The 24,560-nt window shown below is 41.1% G+C and overlaps 1 protein-coding gene across 3 annotated transcripts in view; it reads left to right on the top strand.

Moving 5' to 3' along the window:
- The first annotated feature begins 717 nt into the window (after window positions 1-717).
- LOC106582958 (intermediate filament family orphan 2) overlaps window positions 718-24,560 on the top strand; it is an 84,373-nt gene continuing 60,530 nt past the window's right edge. For all 3 annotated transcript variants that reach the window (XM_014166604.3, XM_014166602.3, XM_014166601.3), the window contains exon 1: window positions 718-1,706. In XM_014166604.3, the coding sequence (XP_014022079.3) occupies window positions 1,204-1,706 (503 nt within the window). In that variant the 5' untranslated portion in view covers window positions 718-1,203. The remainder of the gene's footprint in view (window positions 1,707-24,560) is intronic.

Raw genomic sequence — 24,560 nt, 5'->3', positions numbered from 1 at the left:
TGGAGGTTTGTTGGGTCATTGTCCTGTTGAAAAACAAATGATAGTCCTACTAAACCCAAACAAACAAATGATAGTCCCACTAAACCCAAACCAGATGGGATGGTGTACCGCTGCAGAATGCTGTGGTAGCCAACGTTGAATTGATGTCTGTGTCCAGTGGAATCTATCACACATCTTTTTTCAGGACAACATTATAGCGGCAGGTAGCTTAGTGGTTAGAGCATTGGGCCAGTAATGAAAGGTTGCTAGATCGAATCTCTGCCTGGAGCTGACAAGGTAAAAATCTGTCATCCTGTCCATGAACAAGACAGTTTAAATCACTGTTCCTTGGCTGTCATTGTAAATAAGAATTTGTTCTTAATAACTAACTCTCCTAGTTAAAAAATAAATAAATACTAATAACATCATGAAATTTTATTGCTTATTTTTAAACTTTAACAATTTGTTTTCTGCACAGCGTGACTGGGAGCTCTGAAGCCCAATGTGCAGAATTATGAGAGAAAATACAGTTCCTAAAATTGACATATTAACCCAAGAATTAGACAAGCCTACCTTGAAATAACAAATTGTGTCCACTTAATGACATTCTTTGTAAGGCATATGCATTTTGGGAGTACTGTGTGTGCGCGCGTGCTTGTGTTTTTGCACGTGAGGGTACGTGACAGAGACTGTGAGGGTTGACGCATACAGTGCCCAGTTTAGCAGTTTGCTTGAATGACCCAGCGGCGCCACAAAGAGGCAGGGGTAGGGCTGTAGACTAGTCTGTCATCACACCGCGGTACCAGAGTCCGGAGAAAGAAACGCGAATAGGAGTAAAGACAGTGAGTGTGTCTAGAGAGAATGGGAAAGGGAGAAGCTGAGCGCATAGGCCTACAGCATCAGCAGCATCTGAAAAAGCAGAGGCAAACGCACGGTGTGTCATATTCCTGCGTATAACAGAGGAGGATGAAGACTTTCCCGTTGCGCCAGAGATCTGGACTGATAAGATTATATGTTTGTGGATAGCCTACCAATAGGAAAAGGTGTTTTCTGGAGGTTTGAGTACAGCGAAGGTCCATCACCTTCAACTGCCCCGTCAATCTAATTTCAAGGAGCCACATCATAAGAAATTACCTGGAGACCTGGCATTTTGGAGGATATGATCGGTTTTGTTGTTAAATTCATGTAGCAAAACAAAAAACAAAACAAGGTTTTATCATTTGTATGTTTACCAGTATGATGAACTCTTTTTTTGATTCTCCGCCTGCTGCTATGATTGCTACAATTCCTGTCAGCGGTATGTCCACTGCTGGGACGGGCGCTGTAACCAGTGCGCTTCGAAATGATTTGGGGTCCAATATTCATGTCCTGAAGACACTGAACCTGCGGTTTCGCTGTTTTCTTGCCAAAGTTCATGAATTAGAGCGGAGAAACAAATTATTAGAGAACCAACTGCAGCAAGCCTTGGAGCAACAACGATACCAAGTATACACTCGTGAAGTAGCTGTCCAAACCGACTCTCCTGAATCCCGACTGCCTGGTACCATTTGGAGTTTCACACACGTGAGAAGACACGGAGAGCGCTATGAGACTCTCCAGGGCCCTGGTGTATCCTGGAATCATCCGGACGGTGTTGGGGTCCAAATCGATACCATCACCCCAGAAATAAGAGCTCTGTATAATGTGTTGGCTAAAGTCAAACGAGAGAGAGACGAATACAAGAGAAAGTAAGTAGCCTACCAACAAACTACTGCACTCTGACAGTGACATCAGTGCGCATTTTGAATTGCAGCAGTTATAGGCCTGACAGATTATTTTTATTCAGGTAGGAATGAATACGCCATGGGTAGAGAAACTGCAACTCTCAATACCTCCCATTTGCCTATATTTTTTTAAAGAGGCAGTCAGCAGTTGAAACAATACCAAAGCCTTTTCACAGCCCCTGTTTCTGTAAAATGCAGAGGGATGGGGCTGGAGAAATATAACCAAATTCATAGACAGAGCTATGGATGCAAGGACTAAACATACATTATATACAAACAATAGAGGCTATAAAGTGTTTAATAGTAACTTTGTTTAGAAACATTGAACAAGCTGATATTTTGGGCTCTGATGGAGTACAACATTTGAACTGAGCTCAAATCAAATTTTATTTGTCACATACACATGGTTAGCAGATGTTAATGCGAGTGTAGAGAAATGCTTGTGCTTCTAGTTCCCGACCATGCATTAATATCTAACAAGTAATCTAACCTAACAATTTCACAACAACTACCTTATACACACAAGTGTAAAGGAATGAATAAGAATATGTACATAAAAATATATGAATGAGCGATGGCCGATCGGCATAGGCAAGATGCAGTAGATGGTATAGAGTACAGTATATACATATGAGATGAGTCATGTAGGGTATGTAAACATTATATAAAGTGGCATTGTTTAAAGTGGCTAGTGATACATTTATTACATAAATTTTTTCATTATTAAAGTGGCTAGAGATTAGTCAGTATGTTGGCAGCAGCCACTCAATGTTAGTGATGGCTGTTTAACAGTCTGATGGCCTTGAGATAGAAGCTGTTTTTCAGTCTCTCGGTCCCCGCTTTGATGCACCTGTACTGACCTCGCCGTCTGGATGATAGTGGGGTGAACAGGCAGTGGCTCGAGTGGTTGTTGTCTTTGATGATCTTTTTGGCCTTCCTGTGACATCGGGTGGTGTAGGTGTCCTGAAGGGCAGGTAGTTTGCAGGATGCTCTCGATTGTGCATCTGTAAAGGTTTGTGAGTGTTTTTGGTGACAAGCCGAATTTCTTCAGCCTCCTGAGGTTGAAGAGGCGCTGTTGCGCCTTCTTCACCACGCTGTCTGTGTGGGTGGACCATTTCAGTTTGTCCGTGATGTGTACACCGAGGAACTTAAAAGTTTCTACCTTCACTACTGTCCCGTCGATGTGGATAGAGGGCTGCTCCCTCTGCTGTTTCCTGAAGTCCACGATCATCTCCTTTGTTTTATTGACATTGAGTGTGAGGTTATTTTCCTGACACCACACTCACCTCCTCCCTGTAGGCCGTCTCGTCGTTGTTGGTAATCAAGCCTGCCACTGTAGTGTCGTCTGCAAACTTGATGATTGAGTTGGAGGCATGCATGGCCACGCAGTAATGGGTGAACAGGGAGTACAGGAGAGGGCAAGAGAACGCACTCTTGTGGGGCCCCAGTGTTGAGGATCAGTGGGGTGGAGATGTTGTTACCTACCCTCACCACCTGGGGGCGGCCCGTCAGGAAGTCCAGGACCCAGTTGCACAGGGCGGGGTCGAGACCCAGTGTCTCGAGCTTAATGACAAGTTTGGAGGGCACTATGGTGTTAAATACTGAGCTGTAGTCGATGAACAGCATTCTTAGATAGGTATTCCTCTTGTCCAGATGGGTTAGGGCAGTGTGCAGTGTGATTGCGATTGCATCTTCTGTGGACCTATTGGGGAGGTAAGCAAATTGGAGTGGGTCTAGGGTGTCAGGTACTAGTCTCTCAAAGCACTTCATGATGACGGAAGTGAGTACTACGGGGTGATAGTCATTTAGCTCAGTTACCTTAGCTTTCTTGGGAACAGGAACAATGGTGGCCCTCTTGAAGCATGTGGGAACAGCAGACTGGGATAAGATGGATTGAATATGTCCGTAAACACACCAGCCAGCTGGTCTGCGCATGCTCTGAGGATGCGGCTGGGGATGCCGTCTGGGCCGGCAGCCTTGCAAGGGTTAACACGTTTGAATGTTTTACTTACGTTGGCTGCATTGAAGGAGAGCCCACAGGTTTTGGTAGCGGGCCATGTCAGTGGCACTGTATTGTCCTCAAAGCGAGCAAAGAAGTTGTTTAGTTTGTCTGGGAGCAAGACATCTTGGTCCGCGACGGGGCTGGTTTTCCTTTTGTAGTCCGTGATTGACTGTAGACTCTGCCACATACCTCTCGTGTCTGAGCCGTTGAATTGCGACTCCACTTTCTCTATACTGACGCTTAGCTTGTTTGATTGCCTTGCGGAGGGAATAGCTACACTGTTTGTATTTGGTCATGTTTCCGGTCACCTTGCCCTGATTAAAAGCAGTGGTTCGCTCCTTCAGTTTTGCGCGAATGCTGCCATCAATCCACGGTTTCTGGTTGGGGAATGTTTCAATAGACGCTGTGGGTACAATATCACCAATGCACTTGCTAATAATCTCGCTCACCAAATCAGCGTATTCATCAATGTTATTGTCCGACGCTATGCGGAACATATCCCAGTTCACAATGCATTTATAAGTTATAATCTTCAAGAATCAATGGGTACATATCATTAATTTATAAATCAGAACATGTATGTAGCAAGTTCAGTTTGCCCCTTTAAGGGTGGATGAATTCATTGCTTACTAGACATTTTTTGGCAGCCAAACAGTAAGCAACAAGGGTATTGTACCTCTGCCAAAACCATGCGATTGCATTGCACAATCTACCTCCATGAAGTTGGAATTCAGGACAGATTTGTTGAAACCAGTTTCAAATATTTAATTGTCATCATGTTTAGTATGAAGCATGATTGGTTGACCCATGAGCAGTTATGTGGCCTATAGGGCAGAAGGTGCTGTTATCATGGTGAGATTATAGAAATTATAAAGAATATAGCTAAAAGAAGCCAGAGTTCATACAGTATTGGTTTGCAGTGTTTCACATTGGTACAGTAATAGATGCAGCGAGGATGTTGAAACTAGAGTGTACATCTGAGGGAAAATAGTAGGTGCACTTCGTTTAAATTGAACACTGTCATTTTAAACCTGATTACACTGTCTTAATGGAGTTCACCACGGTAGAATGGTTCATGGTGTGGGTGTCCCATCCAACCCCCGCTTCCTTTTTGCTCACACTGATGTCATTTCCCAAAGGATTCACTGCAGCATCCCTGGCCCACGTCACAACTGGCCAGCATGGCTGGCTACTGCAGGAACCCTTGCCAATCACCTCTGTTGCCCCATGACTTAACCAGGGAAGGATTAAATAACTGAACTAAGAGTCTGGCTGTGGAATAGACTCACTTCCATGTCCCCATAATGACTCACTGACACAGGATGATGAAGTCATGAACTGTGTTTAGTAATTTTTTATTTAACCTTTATTTAACTATGCAAGTCAGTTAAGAACAAATTCTTATTTACAATGACAGCCTATGAACAGTGGGTTAACTACCTTGTTCAGGGGCAGAATGACAGATGTTTAACTTGTCAGCTCAGGGATTTGATCTAGCAACCTTTCAGTTACTGGCCCAATGCTCTAACCACTAGGCTACCTGCCACCCCAGGTAGCTTAGTGGAGGGTGATCTTATTGGTAAAGTAGACAATTTGTAACTCTGCTACAAATGACCGACAAGGCATGGAACAATCTTGCAAAGATCAGCTCACATTATGATTGGGAGATACCAGCTCCATGTACTTTAGACATTTCTGCAGTTAAGATTAAAAAAAACGTCCTAGGCCCAATGTTTCCATTGCTAAATTAGGGAGTCAGTAGCTGTCAGTTGAGGGCCCAGATATACCCCTGTCAGAACCACTCGTGGAGTCATACATTTAACTGTTAGGCTTCAGACACTATTCATATTCTTTAGATGCATCTCAGAAAATAGCCCTCAAATAGAATAGCAATTCATTCTGAGAGGCAAGATTCCATTTCCTGCTGTGCAGTGTTAAATGGATGGAACATTCAAGAATGCATGATGACAAGTCAACTGAGTAGGATATGCTGTCAAAAGACTGGCCTAATAGCCCACTAACTGTAGCCATCCTTTTCTCCACCCCTCCTTGTCTCATGCAGACTGCTTTATAAAGCGTATCCAATCCTACTGGAGAGGCTCTGCACCTTCAGCCTAGTGTGCTGGTTTAATTAAGCTTTTTGAGTTTGGACACACCATGAGATCGATTCCCAAAGTATTCATATGTTTATAATCTGCTTCTTTACAATGCAACCTTCCCAAATCCGGCATCCATTTTGTAAGCTTCAGGAAAAACAGAATGATCTGTCACCAGCCATCACGTTACACAATATCGATATACTGTGTCTATGGAATTAGTATGGACAGGATTTATTAGATTTATCATACCAGATTTGGGAAACTAAATATCTGTAGAGACAAGTAGTAATCAATTTACTTATCTTAAACATGTCATAACAGAATTTTATCACATGCTTTCAATATCACCCGTTTCCCCCCCAGTGAACAATAAAGATAAACTTGTTTCTAAATTGCTTAGTGCTCAGTTGCACAACGTTCATTGTTTTGCAGTTGTGCAACAGTCTCTATTATTTCTCGGTCAAAAAGTTTAATGCCAGATTTGAGAAAGAGCCTTACCTCTTATCTGATTTTATAACAGACTTTTGCAACACTGTCTGAGCAGGACATACTGTACATTTAGATATACAAGCAATAATTATTTTGACATTTTATTTTGGGGGATGCAAACACACACACACGCAGTACATCGTCCCATGGATGGATGATAGGCTCAGTTAATCAGTGAGACATATGGTATTTATTTATTTAACATTTATTTGATCACGGAAGACATATGGAGACCTAGGTCTCTTTTACAAATGCGCCCTGTACATACAACATAAATATATACATTATAACTAAACTATATATTACACACATATACAGTTGAAGTTGGAAGTTTACATACACCTTAGCGAAATACATTTAAACTCAGTTTTTCACAATTCCTGACATTTAATCCTAGTAAAAATTCCCTGTCTTAGGTCAGTCAGGATCACCACTTTATTTTAAGAATGTGAAATGAATAATAGGCACAGCCAACTTAGTCTATGTAAACTTCTGACCCACTGGAATTGTGATACAGTGAATTATAAGTGAAATAATCTGTCTGTAAACCATTGTTGGAAAGTAGATATCCTAACCAACTTGCCAAAACTCTAGTTTATTAACAAGACATTTGTGGAGTGGTTGAAAAACGAGTTTTAATGACTCCAACCTAAGTGTATGTAAACTTCCGACTTCAACTGTATATATATATATATATATATATATATATATATATATATATCACAATTCCAGTGTGTCAAACGTTTTACATACACTTAGTTGACTGTGCCTTTAAACAGCTTGGAAAATTCCAGAAAATTATGTCATGGCTTTAGAAGCCTCTGATCGGCTAATTGACATAATTTGAGTCAATTGGAGGTGTACCTGTGGATGTATTTCAAGACCTACCTTCAAACTCAGTGCCTCTTGCTTGACATCATGGGAAAATCAAAAGAAATCAGCCAAGACCTCAGAAAAAACATTGTGGACCTCCACAAGTCTGGTTCATCCTTGGGAGCAATTTCCAAACGCCTGAAGGTACCACGTTCATCTTTACAAACAATAGTACGTAAGTATAAACACCATGAGACCACGCAGCCATCATACTGCTCAGGAACGAGACGTGTTCTGTCTCCTAGAGATGAACATACATTGGTGCGAAAAGTGCAAATCAATCCCAGAACAACAGCAAAGAACCTTGTGAAGATGCTGGAGGAAACAGGTGCAAAAGTATCTATATCCACAGTAAAACGAGTCCTATATCGACATAACCTGAAAGGCCGCTCAGCAAGGATGAACCTACTGCTCCACAACCGCCAGACTACGGTTTGCAACTGCACATGGGGACAAAGATCGTACTTTTTGGAGAAATATCCTCTGGTCTGATGAAACAAAAATAGAACTGTTTGGCCATAATGACAATTGTTATGTTTGGAGGAAAAAGGGGAGGCTTGCAAGCCGAAGAACACCATCCCAACCGTGAAGTACGGGGGTGGCAGCATCATGTTGTGGGGGTGCTTTGCTGCAGGAGGGACTGGTGCACTTCACAAAATAGATGGCATCATGAGGCAGGAAAATGATGTGGATATATTGAAGCAACATCAAGACATCAGTCAGGAAGTTAAAGGTTGGTCGCAAATGGGACTTCCAAATGGACAATGACCCCAAGCATACTTCCAAAGTTGTGGTAAAATGGCTTAAACACAACAAAGTCAAGGTATTGGAGTGGCCATCACAAATCTCTGACATCAATCCCATAGAACATTTTTGGGCAGAACTGAAAAAGTGTGTGTGAGCAAGGAGGCCTACAAACCTGACTCAGTTACACCAGCTCTGTCAGGAGGAATGGGCCAAAATTCACTCAACCTATTGTGGGAAGCTTGTGGAAGGCTACCTGAAACATTTGACCCAAGTCAAACAATTTAAAGGCAATGCTACCAAATACTAATTGAGTGTATGTAAACTTCTGACCCACTGGGAATGTGATGAAAGAAATAAAAGCTGAAATAAATCATTCTCTCTACTATTATTCTGACATTTCACAATCTTAAAAGTGGTGATCCTAACTGACCTAAGACAGGAATTTTTACTAGGATTAAATGTCAGGAATTGTGAATAACTGAGTTTAAATGTATTTGGCTAAGGTGTATGTAAACTTCCGACTTCAACTGTATATACTACCAGTCAAAAGTTTTTGAACACCTACTCATTCAAGGGTTATTCTATATTTTTACTATTTTCTACATTGTATAATAATAGTGAAGACATCAAAACTATTAAATAACACATGGAATCATGTAGTAACCAAAAAAGTGTTAAACAAATCAAAATGTATTTTATATTTGAGATTCTTCACATAGCCACCCTTCGCCTTGATGGCTGCTTTGCACATTCTTGGCATTCTCTCAACCAGTTCATGAGGTAGTCACCTGGAAAGAATTTCAATGAACAGGTGTGTCTTCTTAAAAATGTATTTCTGGAATTTCTTTCCTTAATGCGTTTGAGCCAATCAGTTGTGATTTGACAAGGTAGGTACATTTCTTCAACAAATGAACAGGTCTATATAATTATCAAAACATACATTAGCAATGGAAAGGAAACACAGACTCATTATTTTAAGTATTAAAAAAATACTCCTTTAGCAATACAATTTGTATGCAGAAGTTGGTACAGAGTACAGTATAACAGTAAATGATAGTTTCTTCCCAAGTTCTGCAAAATGTCTAAGACATCCTGTAACTCATATAGCCTCCAATCCCCCATACGTAACTTTTCCTGGCAACAACATGTTAATAAATCTGATCTCCCCTGACAGCAGGAACCATCTTATCAGCAACTTGACCGAAACTTGACCTTTCATCACAAGTATAGGTTCATGACAAGGTGAAGGAGTGTAAGCATCTTCTGACGGGGCTGGTTTCATCAGGTCTGTGGCAGCCTTGTGTTCTCAGAAAACCAGAACCATGGTGGGATCCATACAGGAGGAGTCTGAATGTAGTTGCCTTCTGATAGTGTCTGAAGGTCACAACGCTCAACAACAGGTTTTAACACACACACAGAGGTCTCCTGAAGAGGAGACCTTAAGTTTTATCATAACATAATTTATTAACCCTTTAAAAGGTACAAGGCCTTGGTTTAACCCTCTTTATTCCCCCCCTTTGAGGACACAAGGCCTCAACAAAAGCAAAGCAACTCAAGCATAGTAATTATAAGAATCATACATAAAGGTGTATTGGATTGCAAGCAATCCTCAGGAGATTGAGGATACAAATAAGGGTCTGGGGGATGAGAAACATGAAGCATAAACATGGCCTTATGAAGTACATATTTTCCAGCTGCACAGGATGCACAAATGCAAATCAGCAGAACAAGCACGGGGGCCAATAATGGGACTAAAATGGAAAACAACTTAAATCCAAAATGTCCTAGTTTATCTTTCAACCACCCAAACAGGAACCAGGAGTCTTCTCTTGTAGGGGTGTAGGTGTCAGCCAACTGTTAATATGACAAAGATTATGCAATAATTATCAGAGGAGTCAGGGAGAAGCATAACACAGTCAGTGGGGGAAATAGGGCCCTGCAATATCCACCCTCCTTAGCCAGGATGTAGTCTAATGCCAGGCTATGCCTGGCTGTAACAGCTTTAAGATTCTGAACATCAGTAGAAAGAAGTGCAAAACCAGCAATAGTCAAATTCATATTGGCCTGCATGGAGTAGGTGATGTTATTAATCCAATCCCAAAACACTTTAATTCCAACCCCTGGGAAGAGTGCCAATCCGAACAGTTCACCATTGCTAAGAGAAAATCTACTAGCCAAGCCATTATCTGCCATTGCTCGTTTCACATGGCTACTACGGTGTGCTGTGGAGTTACGCTTAGCCTCTAATAGGGTCAGCAGGGGTATGGTTGCGACTTGAATTTTTTGTTTGGCCTAAATAACAGCAACCATCCCACCCATTAGGCAATTCTAAGAAGCCATTTTCACCGCAAACCCACATAAGCCCATTAGGAGCTCCCAGTCCAGACCCTATAACGGATATCGGTATTCCAGTTTTAGAGTCAGAGAAGGTTAATGCATAATTCATATTAAGGGAGGGTTCGGTAGTTGGTGGCAAACCCACGTAACTCCTATAGCTGTCTGAAAGGACCATTGTAATACTACCCCTACCACAAAGACTAAGTTGGGGTTCGGTTACAGGTCTCAAATTATTCAAGACAGGTTCTCTCTTGTTATTTCCAATTGCCAAAGGCAGTGGATGAATGGGATATTTAGGACGTTCAATAGCAGAGGAGACATTATATAAAACTTAGAGGCATACTTACTACCCCTAAACATAAGGGCGGATCTCAGACTAAGGCTCTGGATAGACCCATTACTGGGGAGTATATTTCTCATTCGGGCACATGGATTGGTAAGCTGACCAGAAACCTTATGAGAGCCAATAGTATGGTTAATCATGGTGCAATACTCTTTGGAGACATAATTGGATGCATCTGGGTTGATTCCTAGCTGTCTTAACTTGTTGGAGGATGTATGAGAAGACACTGCATGTGATAGACGTACAGTGGGGGAAAAAAGTATTTGATCCCCTGCTGATTTTGTACGTTTGCCCACTGACAAAGAAAGGATCAGTCTATAATTTTAATGGTAGGTTTATTTGAACAGTGAGAGACAGAATAACAACAAAAATATCCAGAAAAACACATGTCAAAAATGTTCTAAATTGATTTGCATTGTAATGAGGGAAATAAGTATTTGACCCCCTCTCAATCAGAAAGATTTCTGGCTCCCAGGTGTCTTTTATTCAGGTAACGAGCTGAGATTAGGAGCACACTCTTAAAAGGGAGTGCTCCTAACTGCAGCTTGTTACCTGTAAAAAAGACACCTGTCCACAGAAGCAATCAATAAATCAGATTCCAAACTCTCCACCATGGCCAAGACCAAAGACCTCTCCAAGGATGTCAGGGACAAGATTGTAGACCTACACAAGGCTGGAATGGGCTACAAGACCATTGCCAAGCAGCATGGTGAGAAGGCGATAACATTTGGTGCGATTATTCGCAAATGGAAGAAACACAAAATAACTGTCCCTCGGCCTGGGGCTCCATGCAAGATCTCACCTAGTGGAGTTGCAATGATCATGAGAACGGTGAGGAATCAGCCCAGAACTACACGGGAGGATCTTGTCAATGATCTCAAGGCAGCTGGGACCATAGTCACCAAGAAAACAATTGGTAACACACTACACCGTGAAGGACTGAAATCCTGCAGCGCCCGCAAGGTCCCCCTGCTCCAGAAAGCACATATACATGCCCGTCTGAAGTTTGCCAATGAACATCTGAATGATTCAGAGGACAACTGGTGAAAGTGTTGTGGTCAGATGAGACCAAAATGGAGCTCTTTGACATCAACTCAACTCGCCGTGTTTGGATGAGGAGGAATGCTGCCTATGACCCCAAGAACACTATCTCCACCGTCAAACATGGAGGTGGAAACATTATGCTTTGGGGGTGTTTTTCTGCTAAGGGGACAGGACAACTTCACCGCATCAAAGGGACGATGGACGGGGCCATGTACCGTCAAATCTTGGGTGAGAACCTCCTTCCCTCAGCCAGGGCATTGAAAATGGGTCGTGGATGGGTATTCCAGCATGACAATGACCCAAAACACACAGCCAAGGCAACAAAGAAGTGGCTCAAGAAGAAGCACATTAAGGTCCTGGAGTGGCCTAGCCAGTCTCCAGACCTTTATCCCATAGAAAATCTGTGGAGGGAGCTGAAGTATCGTGTTGCCAAACGTCAGCCTCGAAACCTTAATGACTTGGAGAAGATCTGCAAAGAGGAGTGGGACAAAATCCCTCCTGAGATGTGTGCAAACCTGGTGGCCAACTACAAGAAACGTCTGACCTCTGTGATTGCCAACAAGGGGTTTGCCACCAAGTACTAAGTCATGTTTTGCAGAGGGGTCAAATACTTATTTCCCTCATTAAAATGCAAATCATTTTATAACATTTTTGACATGCGTCTTTCTGGATTGTTTTGTTGTTATTCTGTCTCTCACTGTTCATATAAACCTACCATTAAAATTATAGACAGATCATTTCTTTGTAAGTGGGCAAACATACAAAATCAGCAGGGGATCAAATCCTTTTTTCCCCCACTATACTTAGCAATGGGACTACAATTGATCCAAACAATTCACTCTGAGTTTTTTTAAATGACTACATACGAACCACTAGGCGTGGCTTGTCGGCTCAGGTTCTGAACCATTTTTACCCATTGGTTACTGGTTTTCAATTGATTCCCTTGTATCTCTATTCCCCCCAGCAGAGGCTGCTGGTGGATGATAAGAAGTATCAAAAACATGTATCTCAAAGGTTTTCCCCAAGTTTTATTTTTGACAATGTGACCATAGTGGTCATGTGTAACAACATCTGGGTCTGGGTGGGACGTGATAGGTTATTAAAAATGGTACCTCTTGATCGTTGATCTTCAGAGTAAGGATTGGTTCTTCGGTACCATCCGGAAATATGTACTGGTGACACTGGAGAAAGGGGTCAGGGCATCCCTATTGTTGACTATTCTGCGCTGGGAACCATGCCTGGTTTGTTGCAGAAGACTGTTAGGGCCATCCATATTGTCGACCATTCATTGGTTGAGTCTGGGGGGAAAAAAACAGGTTGAGGCTGTCCTGTAAAGGCCGATCTCCCGCCTCGTCCTCCTTGGAATGCTGGCAGAGGGAACTTCCCTCTCCATTGACCTCGCCTTCTCTGCTACGAGGGTTGCTGCTGCTGTGGTTGGTGAGGGCACATGTTTCTCATAAGGCCTGCCACACCGCAGTACCAGAACACCAGCGGTTGTCTCAGTGGTAGTAGGTATGGTTGTGGGTTCCCAAATGGTTGAGGAGGAAACTGAGTAGCAGGTGCTTCGGTAAACTGTGGAGCAGGCGGTGGAGGAGGCTGCTGTTGCAGGGCAGCTGGGGTTACAGCCACCATTAGATTGTTGGTTTTTCCTTTGTCCAGTTGGGCTAGCTGGGCCTTCCTGAGCTGTGTTAAGGCCAGTCTTCCTTGCTTTTTCTTCAGTCTTCATCTTTTCCATCTTGTCGAGGATATTATCATCTTCAGTGAAGAGCACTTCACCCAGTCTTGCAACATCTCTGGTGGTGGGAAACATTTCCCTCAACTGTCGGTAGAGTGCTTGTCTGAAATGGGTGAAGGGCAGTTTCACTTGGCCTTGAGTCAGCTGTAATTGGTGTCACACTGTCCGGGGGTCAACACCTTAGCCATGATAGCTTATAGAACTAGGGAAATTGTCTCACCAAAGATTATACCAGTTATAAATCATCTTGAACCTTTTGCTATTTCATGGTTGCTCCATAGAGAACTATTATTTTACACCACCCATACATTACATGGTATTCAATGATCCTTTACTTATCACCCTGCTGTAAATAAATGTATTCAAGTTAACCTGTTAGTGACCCCTTAACACGCGAATCCCGTTAGCGGGATTGATTTGACAACAGCCAGTGGGAAAATCAGAGCACCAAATTCAAAACAGCTAAAATCTCATAATTCCATTTTCTCAAACAATCAACTATTTTACACCATTTTAAAGATAAGACTCTCATTAATCCAACCACATTGTCCGATTTCAAAAAGGCTTTACGGCGAAAGCATAAAATTAGATTGTTAGGACAAACTTCACAAGAAAAACCACACAGCCATTTTCCAAGCAACTAGATGCATCACAAAAAACAAAAATACAGCTAAAATATTCACTAACCTTTGATGATCTTCATCAGATGGCACTCATAGGACTTCATGTTACACAATACATGCATGTTTTGCTCGATAAAGTTCATATTTATATCCAAAACCCCCATTTTACATTGGCGCGTAATGTTCAGAAATGTTTGGCTCCAAACCATCCGGTGAATGAGCACACATATTACAGAAATACTCATCATAAACTTTGATCAATATAGAAGTGTTAAGCACAGAATTATAGATACACTTCTCCTAAATGTAATCGCTTTGTCAGATTTCAAAAAAGGTTCACGGCGAAAGCACAATTTGCAATAATCTGAGTACAGCCCAAAAGACACCAACAACTAGCAAACAGAAACCTTCCATCTTGGAGTCAATAACACTAAGAAATTACATTATAAATATTCACTTACCTTCAATTATCTTCATCAGAAGGCACTCCCAGGAACCCCAACTCCACAATAAATGTTCGCTAAAGTTCATATTTATGTCCAAATACATCCATTTTGTTCACTATCCAAATCCACAACGCGCATGCTTACTTAGTCCAGTCGAAAATTCAAAAAAGTTATACTACAGTTTGTAGAAACATGTCAAACGATGTATAGAATCAATCTTTAGGTTGTTTTTAACATATATCTTCAATAAAATTCCAACCGGACCTATCCGTTCTCTTTAGGAGTGAATATGAACTCAGCTCGCTCCCAAGTCCTTGCGCGTGACTGAGCCCATGCCTTATAGTGGGACACCTACTTCCTTGGGCTGTTATTCCCTTCAAATTCACCATAGAATCCTCAAACAACGTTCTAAAGACTGTTGACATCTAGTGGAAGCTTTAGAAAGTGCAAAATGAACCCATAGTCACTGTATACTGGAAAGGCAATCACTAAAAACTACAACCTCAGATTTTCCATTTTCCTGGTTGGATTTTTCTCAGGTTTTTACCTGCCATATGAGTTCTGTTATACTCACAGACATCATTCAAACAGCTTTAGAAACTTCAGAGTGTTTTCTATCCAAATCTACTAATAATTTGCATATCCTACCTCCTGGGCCCGAGTAGGAGGTAGTTTAATTTGGGTACGTTTTTCATCCGGCCGTGAAAATACTGCCCCCTATCCCTAAGAGGTTTTAAGGGATAGACTATACATATATAGGGTTATTTTGCATTAATGTATCTATATTCACATTACACGTAGAGCCTAATAAAAATAAATTTTAAAAACATTAAAAAAACATATATTTTTGAGAAATGGCAGACTGGAGCTCGGAGTTGTCTGAGGCGCCAGTTGCAATGAAACCTCGCCACCCATCTACACTTTTTAATTGGGAAATACCCCACTATGAAAAAAGACTTAACCTGGGTTTTCATGAAAAGGCATGATTGGACTAAAGACGCCACTGAATATAGATGGCCTACGGACGGGTCATTTAATAAAACCAAATATCAACATGTACAGAACATTGTGAAAAGAAGACAGGAAGATAAGACAAAGGAAATAAGAGTCGGGGTATATGCAGCAGTTTGGGCCGCCTGGCTGGTTGCGAACTATGTGAAGACAATTTCTTCCTAACAAAGACCATAATTAATTTGCCAGAATTGTACATAATTATGACATAATATTGAAGGTTGTGTAATTTGACAGCAATATTTAGACTTAGGGATGCCACCCGTTAGCTAAAATACGGAACGGTTCCGTATTTCACTGAAAGAATAAAACGTTTTGTTTTCGAAATGATAGTTTCCGGATTTGACCATATTAAATGACCTAAGGCTCGTATTTCTGTGTGCTATTATGTTATAATTAAGTCTATGATTTGATATTTGATAGAGCAGTCTGACTGAGTGGTGGTAGGCAGCAGCAGGCTCGTAAGCATTCATTCAAACAGCACTTTTGTGCATTTGCCAGCAGCTCTTCGCAATGCTTCAAGCATTGAGCTGTTTATGACTTCAAGCCTATCAACTCCCGAGATTAGGTTGGTGTAACCGATGTGAAATGGCTAGCTAGTTAGTGGGTTGCGCGCTAATAGAGTTTCAAATCGGTGACGTCACTCACTCGGAGACCTTGAAGTAGTTGTTCCCCTTGCTCTGCAAGGGCCGCAGCTTTTGTGGAGCGATGGGTAACAATTCTTTGAGGGTGGCTGTTGTCGATATGTCCCTGGTTCGAGCCCAGTTAGGGGCGAGGAGAGGGACGGAAGCTATACTGTTACACTGGCAATACTATAGTGCCTATAAGAACATCCAATATTCAAATGTATATGAAATACAAATGGTTTAGAGAGAAATAGTCCTATAATTCCTATAATAACAACAACCTAAAACTTCTTACCTGGGAAATATCGAAGACTCATGTTAAAAGGAACCACCAGCTTTCATATGTTCTCATGTTCTGAGCAAGGAACTTAAAACGTTAGCTTTTTTTACATGGCACATATTGCACTTTTACTTTCTTCTCCAACACTTTGTTTTTGCATTATTTAAACCAAATTTAACATGTTTCATTATTTAGTTGAGGCTAAATTAATTTTATTGATGTATTATATTAAGTTAAAATAAGTGTTCATTCAGTATTGTTGTAATTGTCATTATTACAAATAAATAAATGAATTAATTAAATCGGCCGATTAATCAGTATCGGATTTTCTTGGTCCTCCAATAATCAGTATCGGTATTGGCATTGAAAAATCATAAACGGTCGACCTCTAGTGTTATGGTGTGGGGGTGCTTTGCTGGTGACACTGTCTGTGATTTATTTAGAATTCAAGGCACAGTTAAACAGCATGGCTACCACAGCATTCTGCAGCAATACACCATCCCATCTGGTTTGGGTTTAGTGGGACTATCATTTGTTTTTCAACAGGACAATGACCCAACACACCTCCAGGCTGTGTAAGGGCTTTTTACCAAGAAGGAGAGTGATGAAGTGCTGCATCAGATGACCTGGCCTCCATAATCCCCCGACCTCAACCCAATTGAGATGGTTTGGGATGAGTCGGACCGCAGAGTGAAGGAAAAGCAGCCAACAAGTGCTTAGCATATGTGGGAGCTCTTTCAAGACTGTTGGAAAAGCATTCCAGCTGAAGCTGTTTGAGAGAATGCCAAGAGTTTGCAAAGCTGTCATCAAGGCAAAGGGTGGCTACTTTGAAGAACTTATCCTCTGCAGCAGAGGTAACTCTCGATCTTCCTTTCCTGTGGCGGTCCTCATGAGATCCAGTATCATCACACCTGCTAATTGAAATGCATTCCAGGTGACAACCTCATGAAGCTGGTTGAGAGAATGCCAAGAGTATGCAAAGCTGTCATGAAGGAAAAGGGGGGCTACTTTGAAGAATCTGAAATATAAAATATATTTGGATTTGTTTAACACTTTTTTGGTTACTACTTCCATATGTGTTATTTCATCGTTTTGATATCTTCACTATTATTCTACAATGTAGAAAATAGTATAAACAAAGAGAAACCCTGGAATGAGTAGGTAGTAGTTACATTCCTCCACAAATAAGTCCCCAATAAAATGTTTTAATTGAATGGCACCAGAACATCAAGATGAAATGTATTTTGAATTTTGTTCCAGCAATACGGTAAATTAAAACTTAAAGCAGATTTTCCTAGCTCGGTAAAGACCCTAGGAACCTCGAGTTAACCAATCCTGTGAACGGGTTAGGCAACTCCGGTGTCTATACTTCAACAGCAAAGTTAGATAAAACAGAAGTTTATGAAGTAGGGCCTTGTAAACACAAAGAGAGTAATGTAGAGATCTGCGTGTCTTTAGCAAAGTCCAGACAACGTTTTGATACAGGATGCAGTGATGAATATCAAAACAGTTACCGCTAAGAAAAAATGAAGGGCACTATGGTAGATGGCATCCAAAGGTTTAAGAGTAGTATCAGCTGCACTTTGATGAATAATATCACCATAATCAAGAAAGGTTGACTGAATAATCTGTTTACCAATGCTTAGAGAAAGGCACAATCAGTTTTTTATTTAAATCTAAGCTTCTTAACCAGCTTATCTATATGTTTTTAAACGTCAAATCCATATCAATCCAAATGCCAAAGTATTTATATGCGGGAACAAGTTCGATTGGAGAACCACCTAATGAGTGAACATGTAGTTCATCTGAAACAATGTATTTATTTTTGCCTGTATTAAGTTTTAAATCAGCAACGGATTCCTGCATTGCTATAAAATCTGACTGTAGTTTTGACACAGTCGGGGCAATAGCATACATAAAAGTATCATCCGCATATAGATGAAATGTAAATTTTTTTAACAGATTGATGGTGTCAATGGTGTTTATAGAAATATTGACGAAAACCCCTGTGGGACACCTTTGTATACTTTAAGAAATTCAGATGGCCTGAGTTCTGTCACTAAGATAATCATGAAACCATAAACAGGCGTCAGAGCTCAGACCTATCGAGGACAGTTTATTCAATTTACATTTTACATTTTTAGTCATTTAGCAGACGCTCTTAGTGAACTTACAGTAGTGAATGCATACATTTCATACATTTTGTTTTTTCTCCGTACTGGTCCCCCATGGGATCGAACCCACAACCCTGGCATTGCAAACACCATGCTCTACCAACTGAGCCACAGGGAAGATTCAATAAAATAGCATGATCAACATCATCAAAAGCATTTGACAGGCCCACAAACAAAGCAGCACAGCTTTAGTGTCTAAAGCATTAGCACATCTGAGCTATCTTTGTTGCAGGTGCATGGTAACAGTTGAATATGATGAGAAAAAAGAAGAAACCTGCACACTGCTCTGTCTAGTATCACTGCTCTTTATTAAGCTTTACGTATCGGCCTCAAGGCCTTCATCAGAGCTTTTGTGTCTAAAACATTGACAAGATCATTAACAACTAAAGTGGTTGCTGTAACAGTGCTATGCCCAGGCCTAAACCCTGATTGGTTTGTATTAAAAATACATTTCTCAGATATAAAAAAGCGAAGTTGTGCATTTACCAAGGATTCAAGAATTTTTGCTAAAAAAAAAGGAAGCCTTGAAATGGGACGAAAATTATTAAGCTCTCTACTATCCCTGCCCTTATGGAGTGGCAGCACGAGATGATTTTGGAATATTTCCTGATAATGTTAAATAAAAAATGTGGGGTATTGAGCCAACAATGATGGCCGCTGCACAGTTAAGCAGACTGGGATCCAATTGGTCGGCCCCTGTGGATTTATTTTTATTATTTATTGTCTATTGCTCGCAAAACATCCAGGAATTATTTTTCTGTAAATAGCCTAAAAGAAAAGCTTTGACTATAATTTCTCTAATCATTCAGCAAGTTTCCCCTATCAGCATCCAGCCCAATATCATTGTGAATAGACTTATTTCAAAAAGAGATAGCCCGCTTAAATAAAAATGTGATTTACAGTGCCTTACAAAAGTATTCATCCCCCTGGCGTTTTTCCTATTTTGTTGCATTACAACCTGTAATATAAATTGATTTTTATTTGGATTTTATGTAATGGACATACACAAAATAGTCCAAAGTGGTGAAGTGAAATGAAAAAAAGAACTTGTTTAAAAAAATTAAAATGTAAAACGGAAAAGTGGTGCGTGCATATGTATTCACCCCCTTTGCTATGAAGCCCCTAAATAAGATCTGGTGCAACCAATTACCTTCAGAAATCACATAATTTGTTAAATAAAGTCCACCTGTGTTCAATCTAAGTGTCACATGATCTCAGTGTATATATACACCTGTTCTGAAAGGCCCCAGAGTCTGCAACACCACTAAGCAAGGGGACCCACCAAGCAAGCGGCACCATGAAGACCAAGAAGCTCTCCAAACAGGGCAGTGACAAAGTTGTGGAGAAGTACAGATCAGGTTTGGGATATAAAAAAAACATCAGAAACTTTGTACATCCCACGGAGCACCATTAAATCCATTATAAAAAAATGGAAAGAATATGGCACCACAACAAACCTGCCAAGAGTGGGCCGCCCAACAAAACTCACGGACCAGGCAAGGAGGGCATTAATCAGAGCGGCAACAAAAAGACAAAAGATAACCCTGAAGGAGCTGCAAAGCTCCACAGCGGAGATTGGATTATCTGTCCATCGGACAACTTTAAGCCGTACACTCCACAGAGCTGGGGAAGAGTGGAAGAGTGTATAGAATAAAGCCATTGCTTAAAGAAAAACATTTGAAAACACATTTGGTGTTCACCAAAAGGCATGTGGGAGACTCCCCAAACATATTGAAAAAAAGTACTCTGGTCAGATGAGACAAAAATTTAGCTTTTTGGCCATCATGGAAAATGCTATGTCTGGCACAAACCCAACACCTCTCATCACCCCACAGTGAAGCATGGTGGTGGCAGCATCATGCTGTGGGGATGTTTTTCCATCGGCAGGGACTGGGAAACTAGTCAGAATTGAAGGAATGATGGATGGCGCTAAATACAGGGAAATTCTTGAGGGAAACCTGTTTCAGTCTTCCAGAGATTTGAGACTGAGACGGAGGTTCACCTTCCAACAGGACAATGACCCTAAGCATACTGCTAAAGCAACACTCGAGTGGTTCAATGGTAAACAATTAAATGTATTGGAATGGCCTAGTCAAAGCCCAGACCTCAATCCAATTGAGAATCTGTGGTATGACTTACAAATTGCTGTACACCAGTGGAACCCATCCAACTGAAGGATCTGGAGAAGTTTTGCTTTGAAGAATGAGCAACAATCCCAGTGGCTAGATGTGCCAAGCTTATAGAGACATACCCCAAGAGACTTGCAGCTATAATTTCTGCAAAAGGTGGCTCTACAAAAAGAAAATCCATTTTAATTCCAGGTTGTAAGGCAATAAAATAGGAAAAATGCCAAGGGGGTGAATACTTTCGCAAGCCACTGTAATTCATCAATGATGGCTTTTTTTCCCCGTATTGAGGCCAGTGTCTGAATTAATTTGTTGTGGCAGAGAGGAGGAAGTAGAAACCTTCAGGGATTTAACATTTTTCCAGAATTTGGCTAGGCTGCCATTAGAATCAAAAAGAGTGATTACATAATAATCAGATTGAGCCTTTCTGATTGGTCTTACACAGTGATTCATCAGTTGCTTAAAAGCTTGCCAGTCTGGGCCTAAGCCTGTGTTCCTGGCCTTGACCCAAGCAGAATGAGTTCTGATAATTCCGGACTGTACCAGGCATTCCATCTACCTTTAACTTTTCATTTTCTGAAGGGAGCATGATTATCCACAAAAGTATTGAAGACATTTTCAAAAAGGCACAAAGCTAAATCAGGTTCAGGGATAGCTGAAATACAATCAAGGTCACTCAAATAAAGATAATGTAAAAAAGCCTGTTCAATGAAGTTTTTGAACTTCCTCTTTGCAGTGACACAAGGCTTATGGTCACTAATGTCTTGGGCGAAGACACCAATAGAAACATATTTCTCTGGTGTATTCATTAAAATAAGATCAATCAGAGTTGACTTTGGGCCGTGTAGGCTTAGTCACAAACTGGGTTAAGTTTTGATCATTACATGTCTTTTAGGTTGTCTGAAGCCTGCAATTTCCAATAATAATAATACATTCTGATTTAATAACAGAAGATAACAAACTAGTTAACTCCGAGTGCACAAAGGAGTGCCCCTATAACAGTTATGGATACATTGTTCCCCAGACAAAAGCTTAAAGATAGTAGCTACATTATTTTGGCAAGGGAAATAGATTTCAGTAAAGAGACAGTGAAATAATTTTTTATTAGAATGGCCACTCCACCACCTCTACCCTGTCTGTCATCACTGAACACATTATAACCCTCAATATTAATATCAGTGTCCAGAATGTCCCCAGAGAGCCACGTTTCAGTCAACACCAGAATGTCTGGATTTGTCTGCATAGCCTAAATCTTAATGAAATCCAGTTTAGGAAGTCAGCTGTTCAGATGCATCAACCCAAGTCCTTTAAGATATTTAAAGACACTTGAGGTCTCCAACTCAAACAAGGTACGTTCAATAGGTGGTTGCAGGCCCTGTCTGATATTGATATAGTTGGTATGGCTATAAGATTGCATAGAACTGCACCATTTGGTCTGTTCCTATTTGTAACAAAGGAAGGAGTAGAAATTAAAATAACTTTTCCAAGGTTAGGCCCATTGGGCCTGAGGCCACAGCCAATTTCAATATGAGGAACTCTCAGAGTAACCATTGATGCAATGTTATAAACTGATTTACATGGGCCTTGGTTGCTATCGTGCAACAGCCCAAGCCCTCTAGGTGATGTGAAAACCGAGGGGGTAATCAAGTTTATGGAATTCACATTTAAACTAAAAGTACTGGGTGAGCAGACCACAGTGGGCTTCTCTTTTGCGATAACAATAGCATGCTGGAATATGTGGACAGGAAGGATACATGTCTTTCATGTTGACAAATGAGAATAGAAAGATAGGTGACCAGGGTCATTGCCAGTGCACCAGTTCAGATGCTGAAAGTCATCCATAAATACCAAAGCAATGGTTGAGTATAAGAACCATAAACATAAAAAGATCCACATCTCTGAACCTATAATGAAAATGGCATTTGAACTCCATCCCAATCACGACACAGGAGAGAGGGAAAGAGAGAGAGAGAGAGAAGCAATGTCCTTGTCCAATGTCCCTTTTTATTGGCAATAAAGTGTGTGTGTGTGTGTGTGTGTGTGTGAGTGGGATATGAGTGTGTGTGTGTGTTGCCTGTTGTGGAAGTTTGGTGTTTTTATTGTAATGTAGTATCCCTTTAGTGTTTTTTTTTTTATTGAATGGCAAGCAGGGTTCACACAGGCTGTGTGTGTGATTATTTCATTCTCTCTTTCACATTTTGAAGTTGAGTTGTAAATGGGCAATAAGCTGCCTACTAGAGTCTGATGTACTGTAGTTGGATGGATGCTTGCTATTTCAATGCATCTTGTAGTGGGATGTTACATCATTTCTATGTACAGTTGTGACCACCCAGGTTTTGATCATGTAACATCTGCACAACTCAATACCCTGTTATGCTCGTGAGCTAATCCTTACAGTAGGCATAAACTCTGCAAGCTAACATAAGTCTTCAGAACTAAGGCAAGGTTGCTCGTCATGTGACCATAGTTCACCAAACCACCTCCGCTACACAATGTTTACTGCAGCAGTTCAGACACAGCGTAGCCCTCAACGACAAAAAGGGACCTGTTCCAAACCCCAACCCCATCCAGCACAGGCAGGCAGCACAGCTCTTCGGGACAGTCACTTTCTTCCTGCATTAATAATTGAAGGCAGCTGAATTTAGCTGCATCGCTGTGTGTAGATCAATGAGATGAGAATCCTGAGGAGACACTTTCTCTCTGCTTTGATCTCTCTGCTGCTGCTCAGGAGATGAAAGGGCTAATTGGGCTTGTTGGGTTCAGCAAAAGGAAGACAAAGACCTGCCCACGTGGAAAACCTAATATGGTTAATTACAGAGCACAATAACCTCAGGTTGTAAGTTGTAGCTTTATTCCACACATAATTCTGTATTATGTATGTGTAACAGTATAGCTTCCGTCCCTCTCCTCGCCCAAACCTGGGCTTGAACCAGGGACCCTCTGCACACATCAACAACTGACACCCCACGAAGCATCGTTACCCATCGCGCCACAAAAGCCGCGGCCCTTGCAGAGCAAGGGGAACAACTACTTCAGGTCTCAGAGCGAGTGACGTCACCCGATTGAAACGCTATTAGTGCGCACCACCGCTAACTAACTAGCCATTTCACATTGGTTACATATGCAAACCGTTGTGCACTGTTGTGGTCTGCTATGTGTAATTCACATCTGCTGTTCAGGTGGCCTGCTCCACCCAGTAGTCAGTCAGTCCTACACTCTACAAATTAGGGGTTCAACAAGTGTTCTTCTAAGATTCTCAAAGTTCTTTGAAGAACCTTCTGGGGGGAATGAAAATTGCCCCCAGAAAGTTCTTCCAAGAACCCCATAGGAGGTGGGGTTCATCGTGGAACCTCCTTAGTTGGTGGGGCTTCTTGCAGGAACCTAACTGCCCAACTGAAACATTTGGATTTGAATTTGAAAGGACAGCAGGTGCAGGCACTGAACAATTTTAAGATCTCCTCAATTTAAGGTAAGGTTTGTCCCTTGTATGATCTAAATTGATATTGTTTTATGATGATACCATCTATCTTTTCATATTGGTGCAAACCTTTCTAAAACAGAAAATGGACACAATTCAATGGATATCAATCAATAAAGAGGTAAGAATATGTAGGCTATAAGAATATGTTGAAGGATAGCTGTATTGGTTGCAGATGAATGAACTGCTCACTTTTGTTTCTGTGTCTGCAGGAAAACAGACGAGGAGGCATACCAAAGTACAGTACCAGTCAAAAGTTTGGACACACCTATTCATTCCAGGGTTTTTCTTTATTTTTTCTATTTTCTACATTGTAGAATAATAGTGAAGACATCAAAACTATGAAAAAACACATATTGAATCATGTAGTAACCAAAAAAGGGTT

This window comes from Salmo salar, chromosome 22 (genome assembly GCF_965601325.2).
Source record: "Salmo salar chromosome 22, fSalSal1, whole genome shotgun sequence".
In the NCBI taxonomy this organism is placed as follows: Eukaryota; Metazoa; Chordata; class Actinopteri; order Salmoniformes; family Salmonidae; genus Salmo; species Salmo salar.
Note: the sequence above shows the minus strand (reverse complement) of the source record. Positions and strands in the feature narration are given on the sequence as shown.